The sequence below is a fragment of the Parus major genome, chromosome Z, assembly GCF_001522545.3.
Source record: "Parus major isolate Abel chromosome Z, Parus_major1.1, whole genome shotgun sequence".
NCBI lineage: Eukaryota > Metazoa > Chordata > Aves > Passeriformes > Paridae > Parus > Parus major.
Genome location: NC_031799.1, coordinates 58,274,061 through 58,290,179, shown reverse-complemented (window position 1 = coordinate 58,290,179; position 16,119 = coordinate 58,274,061). Strand labels below are relative to the sequence as shown.

The following is a 16,119-nucleotide window of genomic DNA, read 5'->3' as shown; positions in this document are numbered from 1 at the left end:
CACACTCTCAGGTGTATACCACACTTCTGGGTTTATTTTGTTTTCATCTTCTACTCTTAAAGGGCATAATCTTATCTTTCACTCCTTATTAACTATATCTGTATGTATCCCCAGTTTCATAATTAAATCTTGTCTCAACAAATTATAATCTGTTTTTGGTACTAACAAAAAATTTCTCAATCCGATTTTTGATTCTTATTCTATCATCACATCTTTAATAACCCCCATTTCAAAGGGTTCCCCCTTTGCCTCAACTACCGTGGCAGTTTCTTTGGATATACTACATCCTTTAGGTAAAAACTGGATGGTTGATCTCTCAGCTCCAGTATCTACCAAGAAAGTTATTTCTTGGTGCTGGGGACCCACTTTTAACTTTATTAAGGGCTTTTTCTGATGTTCTTTTGTCTTCAAAATAAAGAGCCCAAGACACCCCTAGTCTTCTTTGAACATCTTCTCATCTTGGATCCTCACCCTACATTCTTTCTTGAAGTGTCCTTTCTTTCCACAGTAAAAACAAGCCTTTGTGTTCTGTCTTTCCTTTGAATCTCTGATCGGTCTCTGTTGTTTCCCTTTCCAGGTTTGATCTCTACTTTCTCGCACAGCAGCTACCATCATCTTGATTTGCCGCTTCTGAGCCTCTTCGTCTCTCCTAACATACACTTTTTGGGCTTCCCTCAGAAGCTCATCTAAACTCCTGTCTTGCCACCCATCTAATTTTTCTATTTTTCTTCGAATATCCTCCTAGGATTTTGCTACAAATCGTGCTTTAAGCAATGCTTGTCCTAATTGGGTATCTGGATCCATTCCAGAATATAATTGGAAATTCTTCCTCAGCCTTTCTAACCATTCCGTGGGAGTTTCATCTTTCTTTTGCCTCTCATTAAATGCTTTATTGATATTATGACTTCTTGGAATTGCTTCCCTAATTCCTTGTATTATAATAGTCCTCAGATCCTGCATATTTACTCTGTGCGCTGGATTTTGATGATCAATGGGGATTTTGGAGGGGCTATTTTACATCTGCCAGTGGTCCCTGAACATGCTGAGCATCCCAGATACGCATACCTTCCCTCCTAATCATATTTTTCTCTTCTGCCGTGAATAAAATATTCAGGATAGATTGTAGTTCCTCCCATGTATAAGTATTAGGTCCTAAGAATTGATCAGCTCTCTCAGCCACCCCTAAGAGATCCTCTAGCAAACGCCCCATCTCTTTTTTAAAGTCTCTAACATCTCCTGAACTAAGAGGGACAGATATAAAACTTATTTGAATATAAAAACATCGGGATTTTCTACCCAGATCTTTGCATAAGCACTCTGTTCTAAACTAAAGGGGACTTTTGTATTTACCCAGGAGTTTAACTTTTGTTTAACCCAATCTTCAGTTGATCCAAATATGGGCCAAAATACATTCTTTGAAATTTCCTTTCCTCCCTATACTTCTACACAATAATGAATCATTTTTGCCCTGTCTTTATTTTCTGTTTCCGGGAAATACTTTCAATTTTCTAGTATAAAACCTAACGGACTATCTCTAGGTACCGGTGGGAGATTAACAGATACAGGGGGCTTGCTTTTCCCCTGTCCCATTCCTCCAGAGTGCCTTCACTCACACCACAATTCCTTTCGCTTCCCCCCTTTCGTGGCCCAGGCCCTCGCGGGCTGTGGAAACCGCACTAATCGGGGGTCCGCTCTCACTTGGGGAATCCAGCTGCTGGTTCCCCTCTCACCCACGCACACACTCGCCACACTCTGGGATCCTGACCCCGTCCGAACGGCTCCCCGTTAATTTATACTCACGCGTCCTGCGTCTTCGTCTGGACTCTGTGCACAGAATTTAAGGGGTCGACCGGTCTCTCCTTTGCTTATTATCTTAATTTTAGGTTCATCAGGTGCAATCTAGGCAGGGCCCAGTCCCCCCCGGGCCGCTAAAATCTAGCGGGGCGCCTCCTGGTGGTGCTGAGAATCCGTCCCACAGATTACATCCGAGTCACGGGGCACCAAATTGTTATAAATACACTCGAGAGAGTGTTAAAAGTTTAATTAAAGAAAAGTTTTATTAATTATAGCAAGCAAGGCAATAAGCAAATTACAGCGCTGGACAGCTGAAGAAGCGATCCGCTTCTCCGTGGCCATACTTTCGTGTTCCGTGTGTCTCCTTTTAATCTGTCCGGCTCTCTGCTGACGTGTCCTTTCTTAGGTTCTTTTGCACCTGCGTTTTCCAGCTGTTAGGGGTCTCCTTCTGCCCTCTGGTGATCGCAAGAGGAAGATCGAATCCATTCCCCTCTTGACCTTTCTTCATTATTCCCTCCCCCAGAGGCCCAACTCAGCAACCTTCTGGAATCCAAGGAATCTCGGCAAGGCCATAATAATTACGTCAACGTCAGTATCAACTTTCAATATAATCTTGATTTTACAGAACATAGCATTACAGAACATCATATCTACATGTTTAGTCGAACAAAAGAGTCTCTGTTTATCACACTGTTGATCACAAACTGTTATTAAGTCCTTTATATAACTTCAGGGTATTTTCAGTTTGAGAAACCATGAGAGCCATGGCTTAAACATATGTTATTATAGAGACAAAGCTTTCCAGAACACAGTCTGTTTGATCTATTACGTACTTCTTTTTGGGGTCAGTTAAGTCTTCCTTTCGATGTATCAGTTCTTTCTGTATAGAGGGGTCTGAAGGTGATTACTATATGAGATTAGAATTATTAGATGCGCTCCTTAGAACACATTGTGCATATTAGGATCACTCTGCATATACATGAATTCAGCCGTGTGTATGTTTAAATGTGTGCTGCCTGTTGAAGTGTAATATTTCATAATCATAGTTTCTTGAGAGACTGACAGTTGTTCAAATGTTTTATTGAATAGATAATCCCAGAAATGTTCTCATGTACTCTACATATTCTTTCAATATTTGAAATGGGCAAATACAACTATGTTACTGTATAGTGAGGGAAAAAAGTGGTACAAATTACACCTGTTTTTCTTTTTTCTCTTTTTTCAGATCATTTAATGCTTGGAGTTATCTCCAAATACTTTATTTAAATCTGTACTCGTATTGCCTACCATTCAAATTATAATGAGCTGCAGTTCATAGTGATAAGAGTTGACAGTGTATCATAAAGAGTTTATCCTAATATGTTTCAGTTTAGAACCAATCTAGAAATGTGCAGAAAAAGAATACTTAGTAGATACTTTTAAAGCACCCTAATAATAGAGCAGATGATGCCCTAAATCTTTGTCTTTGTGACAGTGGGTCCAGATAAAAGGATTTAATATATCATACCAGATAATAGAGGGGGTTTTAAGACTAACTGTTTTTCCAAGGTGAACATGGGATAAATTTTTCTTTCCTAGATAGGACTCGCTATGCTATTGTCTTAACTCTCTTTGAGCTGAAAGTCTCAAGTGTGTGCATAGTTGGGAGTGCTTGAGGAAATGGCTTAGTAGTGAACTTATTGGTGTTAAGTTGATGGTTGGACATGATCTTAAAGTTTTTTTTCCCAAATAAAATAATTATATCCAAAAGGAGAGAAATATAAGTTCATTTTTTTCATGTGTCTTCTTTCATACTATAGATAAGCCTAGATCAAAACTCTACTCTAGAGTATTCCTGGCTACTATGTGATTATTATTCTTTAATGTGTTCTGTAATTTAACCTGAAATTGGCTGAAAACATATTACCTTCAAAAGAAATAAATGCACATCATAGTGCATCTACACCGCCTTGCAGTAGATGACCAAAATACAAGATTATAATTCTTAGTTATAGTTACTGCACAAAATTAATTTTCCTTGACCTTTTTCTTACATAGTAAGGTACTGTTTTCGTTGACTACCCATTATTTCAAAGTTGAAGATGGAGGTGAAAGATCAGTCTGTGTCACCTTTGGTTTTTTCTTCTTTGTGAAAGCAATGGCAATACTTATTGTGACAGAAAACTATCTAGAGTTTGGATTAGAATCAGGTAACCCCTTTCTTTAGTGTCTGAAACAGCTGTAGTGATTGCATGATCTGAAAAAAAATTATTTCCAGTGTTTTTGAGAAAATCTGTGTTAAAATGAATGGTTTAAGTCATACACTTCCAAGAAAATTTGCTTTGTAATGAAGATTGTGAATAATATCCTGTATATTTTCCTGCCTTTCTCTTAAATAGTGTAATCTTTGCCTAGCTTGTTGATTTTGTTAATTCTATTTGCCTTCCAGTTATAGACTTAGCCTGTTTTGATTTTCATAGTAAAGTGTAGCTCCCTTACTGGAGAAGAATTTAAAAAGTTATTTTTTTTTCACCTTTCTGAAATGTTGAAATATTGCAGATATTAAGATATTAATAAAAGCTTTATTGTATTGTGGCCAACTAATTAGCACATGAAAGAGCTCTACTAGACGTATGAAAGATTGTCTAAAAGATGACTCGTTAACGCAGGATTTTATTTCACAAAAGGGATTCTTCATTTGTACTGTAATAAAATAAATATATGTGTCTCTACAGGATTCTCGAATTTCTCAGAAAGTGCTATGCAGTTTCTTGAAAAACAAGGTTTGGAATCCCAGTAAGTTTCTGGAAATACACTTGCCTTTTTATTCGTGTATTTATAACTTGTCTGTTTTTATGTGAATTTATGAACCATTTGGATTTTCTTAGGAAGCCTTTGGCACATGTTTTACTTTTGTACATGGCTGTAATCCCTACAACATTTTAAAGAAGTTAATAAAAAGATCTGAAAGTACCCACAAGTAACTAAACTTGCATTAAAGTTTTTGACATGGAGATAATTTCTGACATTTTGATTGTAGTTCATAAAATCAAAAGTTCAAAACTGTAAATACTTTTTTTTACAGTATTTCATTTCAGCAAGGATTGTTTAAATAGATAAGTATTTTTTGTCATTCCTGTGGCATGCAAGAGGATGAGTATGCAAAAGCTACAAGATGGAGTTTGTGTTAAAGTTCGCATTAGGAATAAATTGTGTTGTTCAGTCCTGTTTTCAGGTTTAGCTGTGTTCCTATCACACAAAAACACCGGGTTGCTGCAGGACATCCGAGCCTTATATGGACTGTTGAAGGAACGTGCCATAACTTGTGATTTTATATAAATACACAGACACTGTCATAAGCACCCTTTGTATAGTGCAAAATGGATTTCTGTTACAGTACCTTATACATGTGTGCTAAAATTTAGGGAGCATTTCATCACTAGGAGCACAACATTGAACTTCTTGCTTAGTGGGTCTCAAGTACCATGCAGAAGCCATGGTGTATCTTTATTTTTGGGGAACAGAAGTTTCCTCAAACTAGATTAGTGCAATTTATGAATAAACTCATGGGACACTGGTAACTGAATCCCATGTGTTTCTTAGCCTTTCTTCAATCTGCTTTCCTGGGGTCACTAAGTTCTGTATTCATTTTCATCCAGTAACTAGTTTAGTTACTGCAGTGCTTTGCCTTTTTTAGTAGCAACTGAGTTGATGATGATATCTCTTAGTAGTTTATGTGATACAGATTATGAAAGAATCTGAAAGTCATTTGAATCACTAGATACGGTTTTGTTCCTCTTTGATCTGCTAGTTACATTTCACTGTAACTGATGTTTTCTTGTTTGTTTGAGCATTTTGTTTTGTTGTTGTTTTTGCTTTGTGTAACCCTGTGTTTGTTTATTATGTAATTAATTCTGTGATTTGGTTGATCATGGATATTTTTCACGTAGTTTTTTAATACACAATACTAATCACTTGGAAGAGACATGTTAATGCCCCATGTACATTTCACATAAATCTGTGAAAAGCTGCAGTAATAACAGTTTGATAGAGATTTTCAGTGGATAATAGTAGTATAAAGTATCCATTTTGTCTTTGAACAGTTAAACTTATGAGACATCTGTTCCTCTTAAAAACACAATCCTGAAATTCATTCTATTTTAGCTATTTCTCTCATATAATTTGTTGTTAATTATTATATAAAATTATTATTTTTTCCTCTCTACTAACAGATTAACATCTCACATTCAGTAAATTCCGTTTTCTGTTTTTCTAGGAAATAAATAGGTGACTTGGTTTGGTTTTGGAAGTATTTTCTAAAATTATAATTTCTGATTGTTATTACTTTTCAATAATGTTGTTATTCTGGAGGAAGCCTATAGAATACTGTTGACTTTTTTATTAAATGGGTTGAAACTGTTGGGTTGAAAATAGTCTCTGATACTTCCCCACTCCCTCAACTTCCTCCCCAAGAAAATGCTTATTTCCTTTCTTTTCTTTTAGGGGTCCTGTGTCTAAACTAACCTTCAAATTGTTCCTGGCTGTTCTGTGTTCACTTATTGGTGCTTTTTTGACATTCCCTGGCTTGCGACTGGCTCAAATGCATCTGGATGCTCTGAATTTAGCAACAGAAAAAATAACACAGTAAGAAAAAATATATGCAAATAGGTATATGCTACTCAATCTTAAATCTTTTATGTCTAAAAATAAACAAACTATTCCAACGAGAAGGTAGTAACTTAAGACTTCTGTTGCTGCCTGCTTTTCATATCTTGAGCAGATTTGCCACCTGCCACTTTCTGCTCAACCTGTGCTCTGCCAGTCTGTTACATCCTTTGCCTTGTAATTAAGAATCCCAATTAAAGGAGCTTTCCTTTCCTCCTGCAAGAGCTCCACCATGAATGTCTCTGTGTCCAGCTTTCTTTCCCCCATCACATCTTTCTGGAAGTTAAGATAACCTTCAGGAAGTACAAGTACAACCACAGACTGGTTTTTTCACCCATGCTTCCAGCCGGGCGTTATTCCTTTAATAAATCTAACATAGGATAAAATCCAAAAATGACCCAGAATTTTTAATAAGGTTTAATAAGGTCATATGTTAATACCAATTTAAAGGAATATTTTCATTTTCAGCCATCCTTCCATTTGGTAGTAAAACGTTCTGTCCAATTTAACTATTTCTCTTGAGCATTCTCTGGTTGAGAGGCTGAAACTCCAAGTGACTTTCAGAGATCTTGATTTGTTGTTTAATACGTGATAATGACAGATTCTGCAGCATAGGGCAATGTGGGTACTCAGTCTGGTAAATTTCTTAAGAGAACCATTATGTTTTCCCGTAGGAAAATTATTTTTGTTCAAGCTGCATTTTTTTTCTTTCCCTTCAGGAATGCTCAGCTTAAAAATTAATCTGTTTAAAGTGAATCCATCAGTCTTGGTAAATTTATAAACAAGAACACTTGCAGTCTCAGTGTATTTTCCATGTATAGCAGCCAGCTATTGGCTAGTTTTATCTGCTGTTACATTTCTGTCTGTGCATAGACTGTGGTTGGGTCACTTCCTAGTCTCTTCTTTCCAGATAGATAAACTACTTAGTTCTTAATTTTTATGGTTCTCAATATTTTTAAAATTCTTTGTGTCTTTTTTGTAAGTATTCCAACATTTTCCTTGATCAATGGACGTGACATCCTAGGCAGAAATACAAACTCTTTGAAACAAAAATCCGTTAATCAAGACCTGAAAGGCAATTAATATCCACTGAAGTGTGCTTATGAAAATTAAAACTTGTCTAGCTTCTTTAGATGATACTGGAACTGGTTGTTGAAGATAACTTTGTTCAACACCACTGAATTATTTTTGGAAGCCCACCAACACTTTGACTATTCAACTGGAACAGAGTGAAAATGACATTAAATTGATTAAAACTTGATAAGATATCCATATAATTAGGCAAAGCCATGACAAGAATATTTTTCAAGTTATAGGTTCTAATAAACCTGAAGAACATAACTTGTCCTTGCTGATGCATTTTTGTTAATGCATAGATAATTTATTGACTACAACAACTTCTACTAGTTGTTTGGCAGGGACTAAAGGGGGGCTGTAAATGAGGATGATGTGTCACTGATACAAAGCTCTCCCCAAGTTGGGTGCTAAAACAGTGTCTATTTCTGCAGTCAAATATGTACTCTACTTAAAAAACCCTAACCAAAACAACTGCAAAGAAAAAGGCAACCAACTAAACAAAACACAAAAACAACATAAACCAAAGGAAAATAACTTAATCAAATCAAAAGCCCCCATGTCCCTTAAGCTGCCCAAAACAAGAATCTCCCTTAAAACCCAACAAAAGAACCAAAACTGAACAACCCAAAAAAGCCCAACACAAAATCTATTTCTTAATGGAATGGAGCACCTAACTTTGCAGAGAACATTGACCAAAGAAAGGCCGAAAATTTAAGGGTTAATGATCAAGTACTACTTCACTAATATGTTCAAAATTATTTGCGTGATTTTTTTCTGAGTATAAGGAGTAAGTTCATTGGTGTGGGGTATACAGAAAAAAATCATCTGGTGTCCCTTTTGGTTTTGAAAGCTGGTTTGATTTTTTTTTCTGTGGCAGTAGTATCCTTCCCTGCATATATTTGGAGCCTTCTTAACAAATTTTTACAATTTTCATACACATTCCCTCCTTTTCCAGAGCTTGCATCATCATCCTTCCTGCCTGTACCAAAAAAAAACAAAAACAAACCACTGTGTGTGATGACTGCTTCTGTAACATGCAAGCATTTTAATGGTTTCAGGAAGTTAGATAGTTTGCAATCAGGACGGTCTTGTGTTCTTTAGAATAATTTCTGATTACATCATTTTTCCTCATCATAGTGCAGAAACATTGTTGTGAGGGTGGAGACATACCTGATTCTGTTAGTGAGGAAATACTGCACTAAAAAAAACCCCTAGTCTCTTTAATTGTTCTCATTTCATTTTAGTAATGAAGAATTATTGGGAAAATGGGTTTAAAAATAGAGAAGAAAATTCAGGAGTTTAGAAATAAAGAAGGATATTAATTTCAAGGAGAATTCCAAAAACTGTATCCCCTTTTTAAATTCTTCTGTTTGTACTCAAAGATTTACTAAAGAGTACTAGTATTATTTTTGTTGTTCAGTTTGATACAGTATTTTTTTTGATCTGAGTATCTTTAATTGAATATATGTACAAAGTTTTATTGAATCAGGGTTTTTAAATAAGATGCTTCATTAAACTGTAAAATCTGACCTCTGGCTACTGTTTGTCCTGTTCTTTTTAAACCCAAAATCCAGTGTGATTTCACAATACATAATATTACTATTTTGTTGAAATGTAAGTCATACCTATAAAATTGGGAAGTAATTTCCTTATTTATCTTCCAACTATTTTAAAGTTAATATTTCTCCTTTTGAATCTGTTTACAGTTTCAACAGTATGGTCATTGTTTTTGTTTGCTAAGTTCCCTCTTTTTTTTCTTTTTTCAGAACATTGCTACATATAAACTTCTTGGCACCTTTATTTATGGTTCTACTGTGGGTAAAACCAATCACTAAGGACTACATTATGAGCCCACCTTTGGGCAAAGAGAGCATTCCTTTGTAAGATTTATTTTAAATGTTCTTTCTGGGGAACTGAGATCAAAACATTGGCTTAGAGCTCTTTGAAAGTCGTAGAAACGTGAAAGACTTTAATAGCATCTGCTGTCAGAGGTATTGTGGAAGGTACAGCTGAATTCTAAAGAGCTTCTGGTAATTCAAAAGAATGAGAATTGGTTGCAGAATGTTGCATGTTAAGCTGGTGGTCCCCAAAAAGCTGCTGTCTTCTGACATCTCCTTGGCAGTAATTCATTGTTTTTTGTAGGGGTGGAATACCACCTCACTAGTACCTGCTGGAACCTTGTATCTTGCATCATACTGATGTAGGAGAAAAGTGGTTTCACTAAAAACAGTCAAGATACATTGGAATGAGAACTAAGCTAGGAAGTTTGTCTTAAGATTTACGTGCTGATGAAGTGGTATTGAATTGATAGGTAGAATATTTAAAATATAAAAACGGAAAGAGTTTCCAAGAAGAGTGTTATCTGAAGTACTTTATAAATATCATAGTGGATTGTCATTGTCACAATTAGTCTTGGTAATTCCAAATAGACTTGAAAGAGATGCGATGGGCTGATACATTTCTTGCTTTCTAGAGGTGAGATAAGCTTCTAAAGTGATCCTGTGACTGTTGAACTATTACATAAAACACAACAGATATATATATTTCGTGTATCTTTTGTTCCTCAGTTCATCTTACAGTGATGGTTGAGCTATTACTGGGTGTCTCAGGCAACTGAAGTAAACCCATTTACAATCTAGTACTATTTTCTATCTAGTCCTGTGTGTGTCTGAAAACCTGTCATTGTCTGAGCAACCTTGGTTTTTAGTGTCCTGCCTTCATTACTCAGAATTTAAGCATTTAAGAACTGGTCTTGTTTACAGACAAATAAATAGTAATTCTATGCTGTAGAACTACTCAGAAGTAGTAGGAAAAAGAAGGCGAAAGTAAACATTACTTACATGTGACCTTCATAACTGTAGTTTGTGTGTTAAATATTTTTGACAATTTGCCTCAAGATTACTGTAGAGATGATTGATAAAAACAAATAACTAGCAGTAAATGGTCTTTGGAAAACATCATTACCCTTTTTTTATTATCCACAGAATGTCAGAGGACACATTTGATACCATCAGATTGTGGATTATAATCATGTTGTGCATTTTACGGTTGGCTATGATGCGTCATCATTTACAGGCCTATCTGAATTTAGCCCAGAAAAGTGTGGATCAGATGAAAAAGGAAGCTGGTAGAATAAGTATGGTTGATTTACAGAAAATGGTAAGTATGGTGGTATATACATATATATTTGTAGTACTTTGACTGCAAATGATTTTTTTTCCATCTGGTTGTTTTCTGTGACAGCAGAGCTCAAATCTGAATGAAGCTTTCTAGACTCTATCTCCTGTAAAAACAGCATAATTACAGAGGAGAAATTCTGCAAACCAAAATATGGAGAGATGTATCTTATGTGTTATGCAGATTGTTTGTCCTTGGTTGCTTGGAAGCTGTTGAAAAAGATACCCTCCAATGAGTGGTGATCTGTAACTACAACATGGGAAAGCAAAAATTTAATTTTGATAGATGGGTAGAATACTGTTACCAACTGTGACTTTTAAATTGAGGGAAAATTTATGATAAGGTGGTTATATTCTGGAATAAAATGACAGATATTTAATTCTGTCAGGCCACTTTGAAGTTCACCAGGCTAGTTAAAAAATTGCCTCTTTTATTGTGGACAAGGCAAAATTTCTGAGGATTCTTTTTTTAAAGAAAAGTAGTAAAGCATACATTGAAGAAATGGAGGCAGAATGGCTGCTGTGTTGTCTGAAAAGTAAATTTTTAGTGTTGCATAATAATGCTGTCTAATGATCCTGCTGAGTTGGGGTCTATTGCAGGAGGAATATTGAAGCGTGCCAAAAGACAAAGACTCCTCTTCCTGGATTGTCTTTATTACTTGTTACACTAAGTGTCTGGAGGTCCTAAGTGAACTGTGCTGTAGTTATTACAAAGTAGCTAGGAGTTTGCTTCAGAAAAAAAAATTAGGAAATACATGTAGTAGCAACTGGTTAGGATGGAACTGTGCCAATTGCTCTAAATGCACTATTTTAGAGCATTTATTCCTGTCTATAAAACAGTATTGTCCTCTCAATGTGGCATTTCTTAAATCCATTTCTCCAGTGTCTTCATATAATCTCTTTGAGAAGGCTGTAATAACTAGATGTAATCTTGTCTTCTTTTACTCATCATATCTGTTTTACCTTTTCTAGAACTTCTGCCAGTGAAGTCTTTCCTGTCATTCTACAGTGATCATTACTTTTTAATTTGTTATTTTTGTCATATTCTATCAAGTTTTGACAATATTTTTGTCTCGTGGTTTTTCTTTTGTCAGTGTCTTACTACTATTTTTTTCTCATGTGAGTTTTTTGGTGCTTGCTCATTAAAAAGCCCTCTGAGGCTTGAGAGGTATTCCAAAAACGGTCATGTCTGCCTTCATCATATTTGCTACCTTGCATTCTGTTCTTTTTTAAATGCCAGGTAGTTTTATTTCAATACTTGCTTGCTTTTGATTTTATCACTTTTTTCCATCTTTATTTAATTTAATCTTTTAGGCCAACAGCTTCTGTAAAATACATAATGTTACAATCTTGAGAAAAATGGAACAGATGGAGGGCAGGAGGAGGGATATATCTGAATGCATTTTAATGAACCATAGTGTATGGTTGAAATGAAGACCATTTAAATGCAGCTGTTGATCTAACAAAAAATCATCATTGTTTTTAAAATTACAAGTGTTTTCCACTTGGAAATCTTAAAAATATCTCACTTTTGAAAAAGGACTGTAATATTAACCAAGCTTTCGTTTACTTTTTATGGGGCTTTGGACTGTGACTACTACTTCATTTTTGAAATAGGATTTAGTTTGTAAATCACTGGGAACTTGAAAAATAAAACATATATATATTTTTTTTATGGTGTATTAAAATAGGAATCATTGAATGGTGGAATCATGGAATGCATGCAGTTTGCAGAAGCAAAATTGATCTTTGTTTTAGCAGTATTGAGGCTTTTAATTGTATCCTTTCAGCACTTCCTCTCAGATTTGTAAATGTCCTGAAACTAGAATTCATTATGGGGATTTCTTCATTAAGTCTTTTGAAGACATTATGTCACATGTCAAGAGTTACTAGAAAATTCTTTAAACAGCTTTAATGTATAAGTACTGGGTTTTTTAATAATTTCTTTTTCTAGACATGTTCATAAAGGTCTGCTTTGATCAGCCAGGATTAATGAACTTTACTCTCTTTCATTTTTCCAGATAGCTCGAGTATTCTATTATCTCTGTGTAATTGCACTTCAGTATGTTGCACCAATGGTAATGCTCCTTCACACAACTCTGCTCTTGAAAACACTAGGTAGGCAAAATTGGATCAACAGTCATTTATTCTGTTCTACACAGAAGCTTTTTTATTTTCACCTGACTAAAGAGAATTAGAGAATTAGAATTCATGGGTACTTGCAATACAAAAACACCTTGTAGTTTCCTGTACTTTAAAACATTCATATGTTGTGTGCCATTTAACTAGTTATTTCTGTTGCTGGTTTTGATATCTTCCAATTACATGCTACTTTGTTTGATTTATTTCTAAAAAATTGTGTAATGCAGCCAGTTTAACTGTTTTCTTCTGTTGAAGTATTTATCTTTTTAGAAGTATTTTAAAAGTGAACTGTATAAAGCATGATAGATTTAACTTCATGAGCTTCTCTTAAAGGAATTTTTCCAGCCTTTTTATCTGTAGTAGACTTTTAGAATGAGAGATGTGAGACATGGGGTTCATGTAGTTACTGGAAGACATGAAGTAGGTCTGGTTGGGTTTATTTATTTATTTATTTCTTGTGAGACATGTCTTTCATAGCCTGCCATGCAGTTGTGTCATTCTCTTTGCAAAAAGGCGATGGATAGAGATAGGATTTAGTAGGTTGTGATTCATCCTGCCCTGGAGTAGACACCTCCATCTGGTGAGATGAATCATACCCAGAATATACAGCGGTCTCAAGGCAGCTACATCACATGTAGATGTTAGGATGTCAGAATACTAGATGAATCCTACCCCAGTAGCTTGCTGGTATGACCAGGAAGTCATGCAGATGAATATAGTTTTTATTGACTAAGTTAGAAAAACTTCACATTTTTGTGTGTGTATTAAAAATACATCAAAGACAATCTGTAGAGTTATTGAAGTAATGGAACTTGAATTTAATTCTACAAAAATCTGTTACTTGCTTCTTTTTAACAGGTAATTATTCTTGGGGCATCTACCCAGGATTGAATTCTGACACTCCAGTAGAAAACAGTCTGCTTCCCAATTCTGTTTATTCTGAGTCTCCACCTGCTGATGGAAAGATGAAAGTAACTGTAGTACAAATAACAATGGCTCTGGGAAGCCTAAAGAATATTTTCACTCCTCTCCTGTTCCGGGGACTCCTGTCTTTTCTCACCTGGTGGATTGCTGCTTGCCTATTTTCTACAAGCCTTTTTGGGCTCTTCTATCACCAGTACCTGACTGTGGCATGAACAAGTCAACTGACAGAGCAAATGTGAGGTCAAATACTAGATACAAACCCAGGTATCCAAGAGGAGATGAAGAGAAAACTATATATGTGAAGAGAAAACATATCATAATTATTTTTAAACACTTCCTTGGTGTTCTCAGGGTGAATAATCTTAAAATGTTTAAAATTTCAACTGGGTTTGTTATTTTTGTTACCCAAATGGTAGGTAACTAATTCAGTTATAGTCCTGGGATTGACTGACATTATTGTGTTGTAGATTTTGGTAAGCATGCTGAAAAGATGTGACCTCTGAGTATCTTGGTTTCCATAAACAGCAAGCCAAACTCAAAAATTTGCTTTTTAAGCATCAACAGTCACTGACTGAACTGCATTCAAAGGGTACTGGACATAGTGATGGTGGCTGCCTATCAATTAAGTCTTGAAACTGAGCCATACAGTGAAAGGAGAGAGAGGGGATTTTTTAAAAAAAAAATTCTGTTGGATAGCTATTGATCACTTTTCTCCTTGGAAAATGAAAAAATCCAACAGGACTAAAGAGATACTGTATATTACAGTAAGGAAAGTTGTATAAAATATAAATTTAACAGGAGTGGATGTATGTACCTGGCAGGTATTGCTGCCTACATATTTTGCAAGAGTGCTTGTGCAGTAAGAAGAGAGTTATAACAAATACATTATTTCAGTCCCTGAAGTCATTTTGAAGTAATGGCCATCTGTATTGGTGCTAGTATTGATCCACAGATTGCATCTGGATCTTTTAAATTTCTTCTTTTGACGTAGTAGATAAATTCCATTGAATTTACAAAAGAATAGAAAATAATTAGTGACACCAGTCAAACATTTCTAAACAAAACAGTTTAATCCTGCTGACTGATGGAGTATGTATATGTGTAATGAACATATAAATATATATTATATATTAAATATATAATATATATGAAGGTATGAAATATGGAATCTTTATTTTAAATTCCTGAATGTATCTTACAGGGCTGTGGGAAAGGGGTATATGTGTATCTAGTAATTTCAAGATTCCCTTTTGAAATGAAACAAAATTCTTTTTTTTTTTTTTTTTTTTTTTTTTTTTTTTTTTTTTTGTTCAGGTTTTTGGGGTATTTTGTTTTTTTGCCTGTTCAGAGGTATTTTGGTTTACTGAAGAACTTACACTGTCTTGGAAGAAAAGATCTACTTGAACTGTTAATCTTAAAATTTCTCCTCTGTCAAATCATCTTTTGCCAATTTAATCTGTGCTAACTTGACCATATAATGATAATTAATATATTTTGGCTTCAGAAATAGGTTTTCTGTATAATAAAACAGCTATGTAATAAGAAAAATAGCAAAGTACTAACTTTACAGGTTTTGCTTAACTGGAGAGATAGGTTCCAATCATAAAATTAATGACAGTTTTTTCAGATGTTTTGTGTATTTGCAAAACAGAAATGGGGATTTCTATGTAATAGCTTTTTTAAACAATATTACACTTTGCAGAAGTCAGTGGGTTTTTTAACTAATACTAGCTGTTTTTATGTTACTGTTCTTTTTCTCTTGAATTTGTGTACAGCTTTGGCATATAATAAGCATTTATAAATGGGAAAGCTTAACTAAATATTTAATATGTAGCAAACCTACCATATGGGAAAACAAACTCAATGAATGCAGAAAATTAAGATTTTAAGCTGGTGATAAACTATTTTACTGTGTTGAAAACCTTTTAAGTTATTTATTAGTTTATTAAGTTGCATTTTTGGGGGAAAGATTTATGTACACCAACCTAGTACTTACTGCATGCATTTGGGATGTCAGAGAACACTTTGCATGACACTGCTGGTTTCATTGCAGTATTTCAGTGTGACTGGGGCTGCAAGCTTTGTTGTTTTCACATCAGCTTTTTGTAACTAACAAGGATGAAGGCTTAACTGTGAATTGGCTTAAAGGATAATATTTGACCTCATAGTTTCAAATCTCAAGGCATTTCTAGGAAGTGTCTTTCAGATGAATAATTGAATGACAAAATATGACAAGTCCAACAATACTGGACCCACTTTTGTATTAGTTCAAGATATATCATTACTACAAGATACAACATCACTAATATAATTAATAAGTCCAGCTTTTAGGTTAGAGTTAAGTGTTCAATGCCAGTCTTTT

At 34.9% G+C, this 16,119-nt stretch overlaps 1 protein-coding gene across 4 annotated transcripts in view; it reads left to right on the top strand.

Annotated features, from left to right (window-relative positions):
* The window catches only part of TMEM161B (transmembrane protein 161B), a 42,480-nt gene extending 27,571 nt beyond the window's left edge, over positions 1-14,909 (top strand). For 3 of the 4 annotated variants that reach the window (XM_015653640.2, XM_033520350.1, XM_033520351.1), the window contains 7 exons: positions 3,832-3,983; positions 4,509-4,569; positions 6,277-6,417; positions 9,282-9,395; positions 10,500-10,674; positions 12,713-12,809; positions 13,692-14,909. In XM_015653640.2, coding sequence (XP_015509126.1) covers positions 3,832-3,983; positions 4,509-4,569; positions 6,277-6,417; positions 9,282-9,395; positions 10,500-10,674; positions 12,713-12,809; positions 13,692-13,969 — 1,018 coding nt within the window. In that variant the 3' untranslated portion in view covers positions 13,970-14,909. The remainder of the gene's footprint in view (positions 1-3,831; positions 3,984-4,508; positions 4,570-6,276; positions 6,418-9,281; positions 9,396-10,499; positions 10,675-12,712; positions 12,810-13,691) is intronic. The other variant, XM_015653643.2, reaches the window with a different exon arrangement.
* Positions 14,910-16,119: the final 1,210 nt, after the last annotated feature.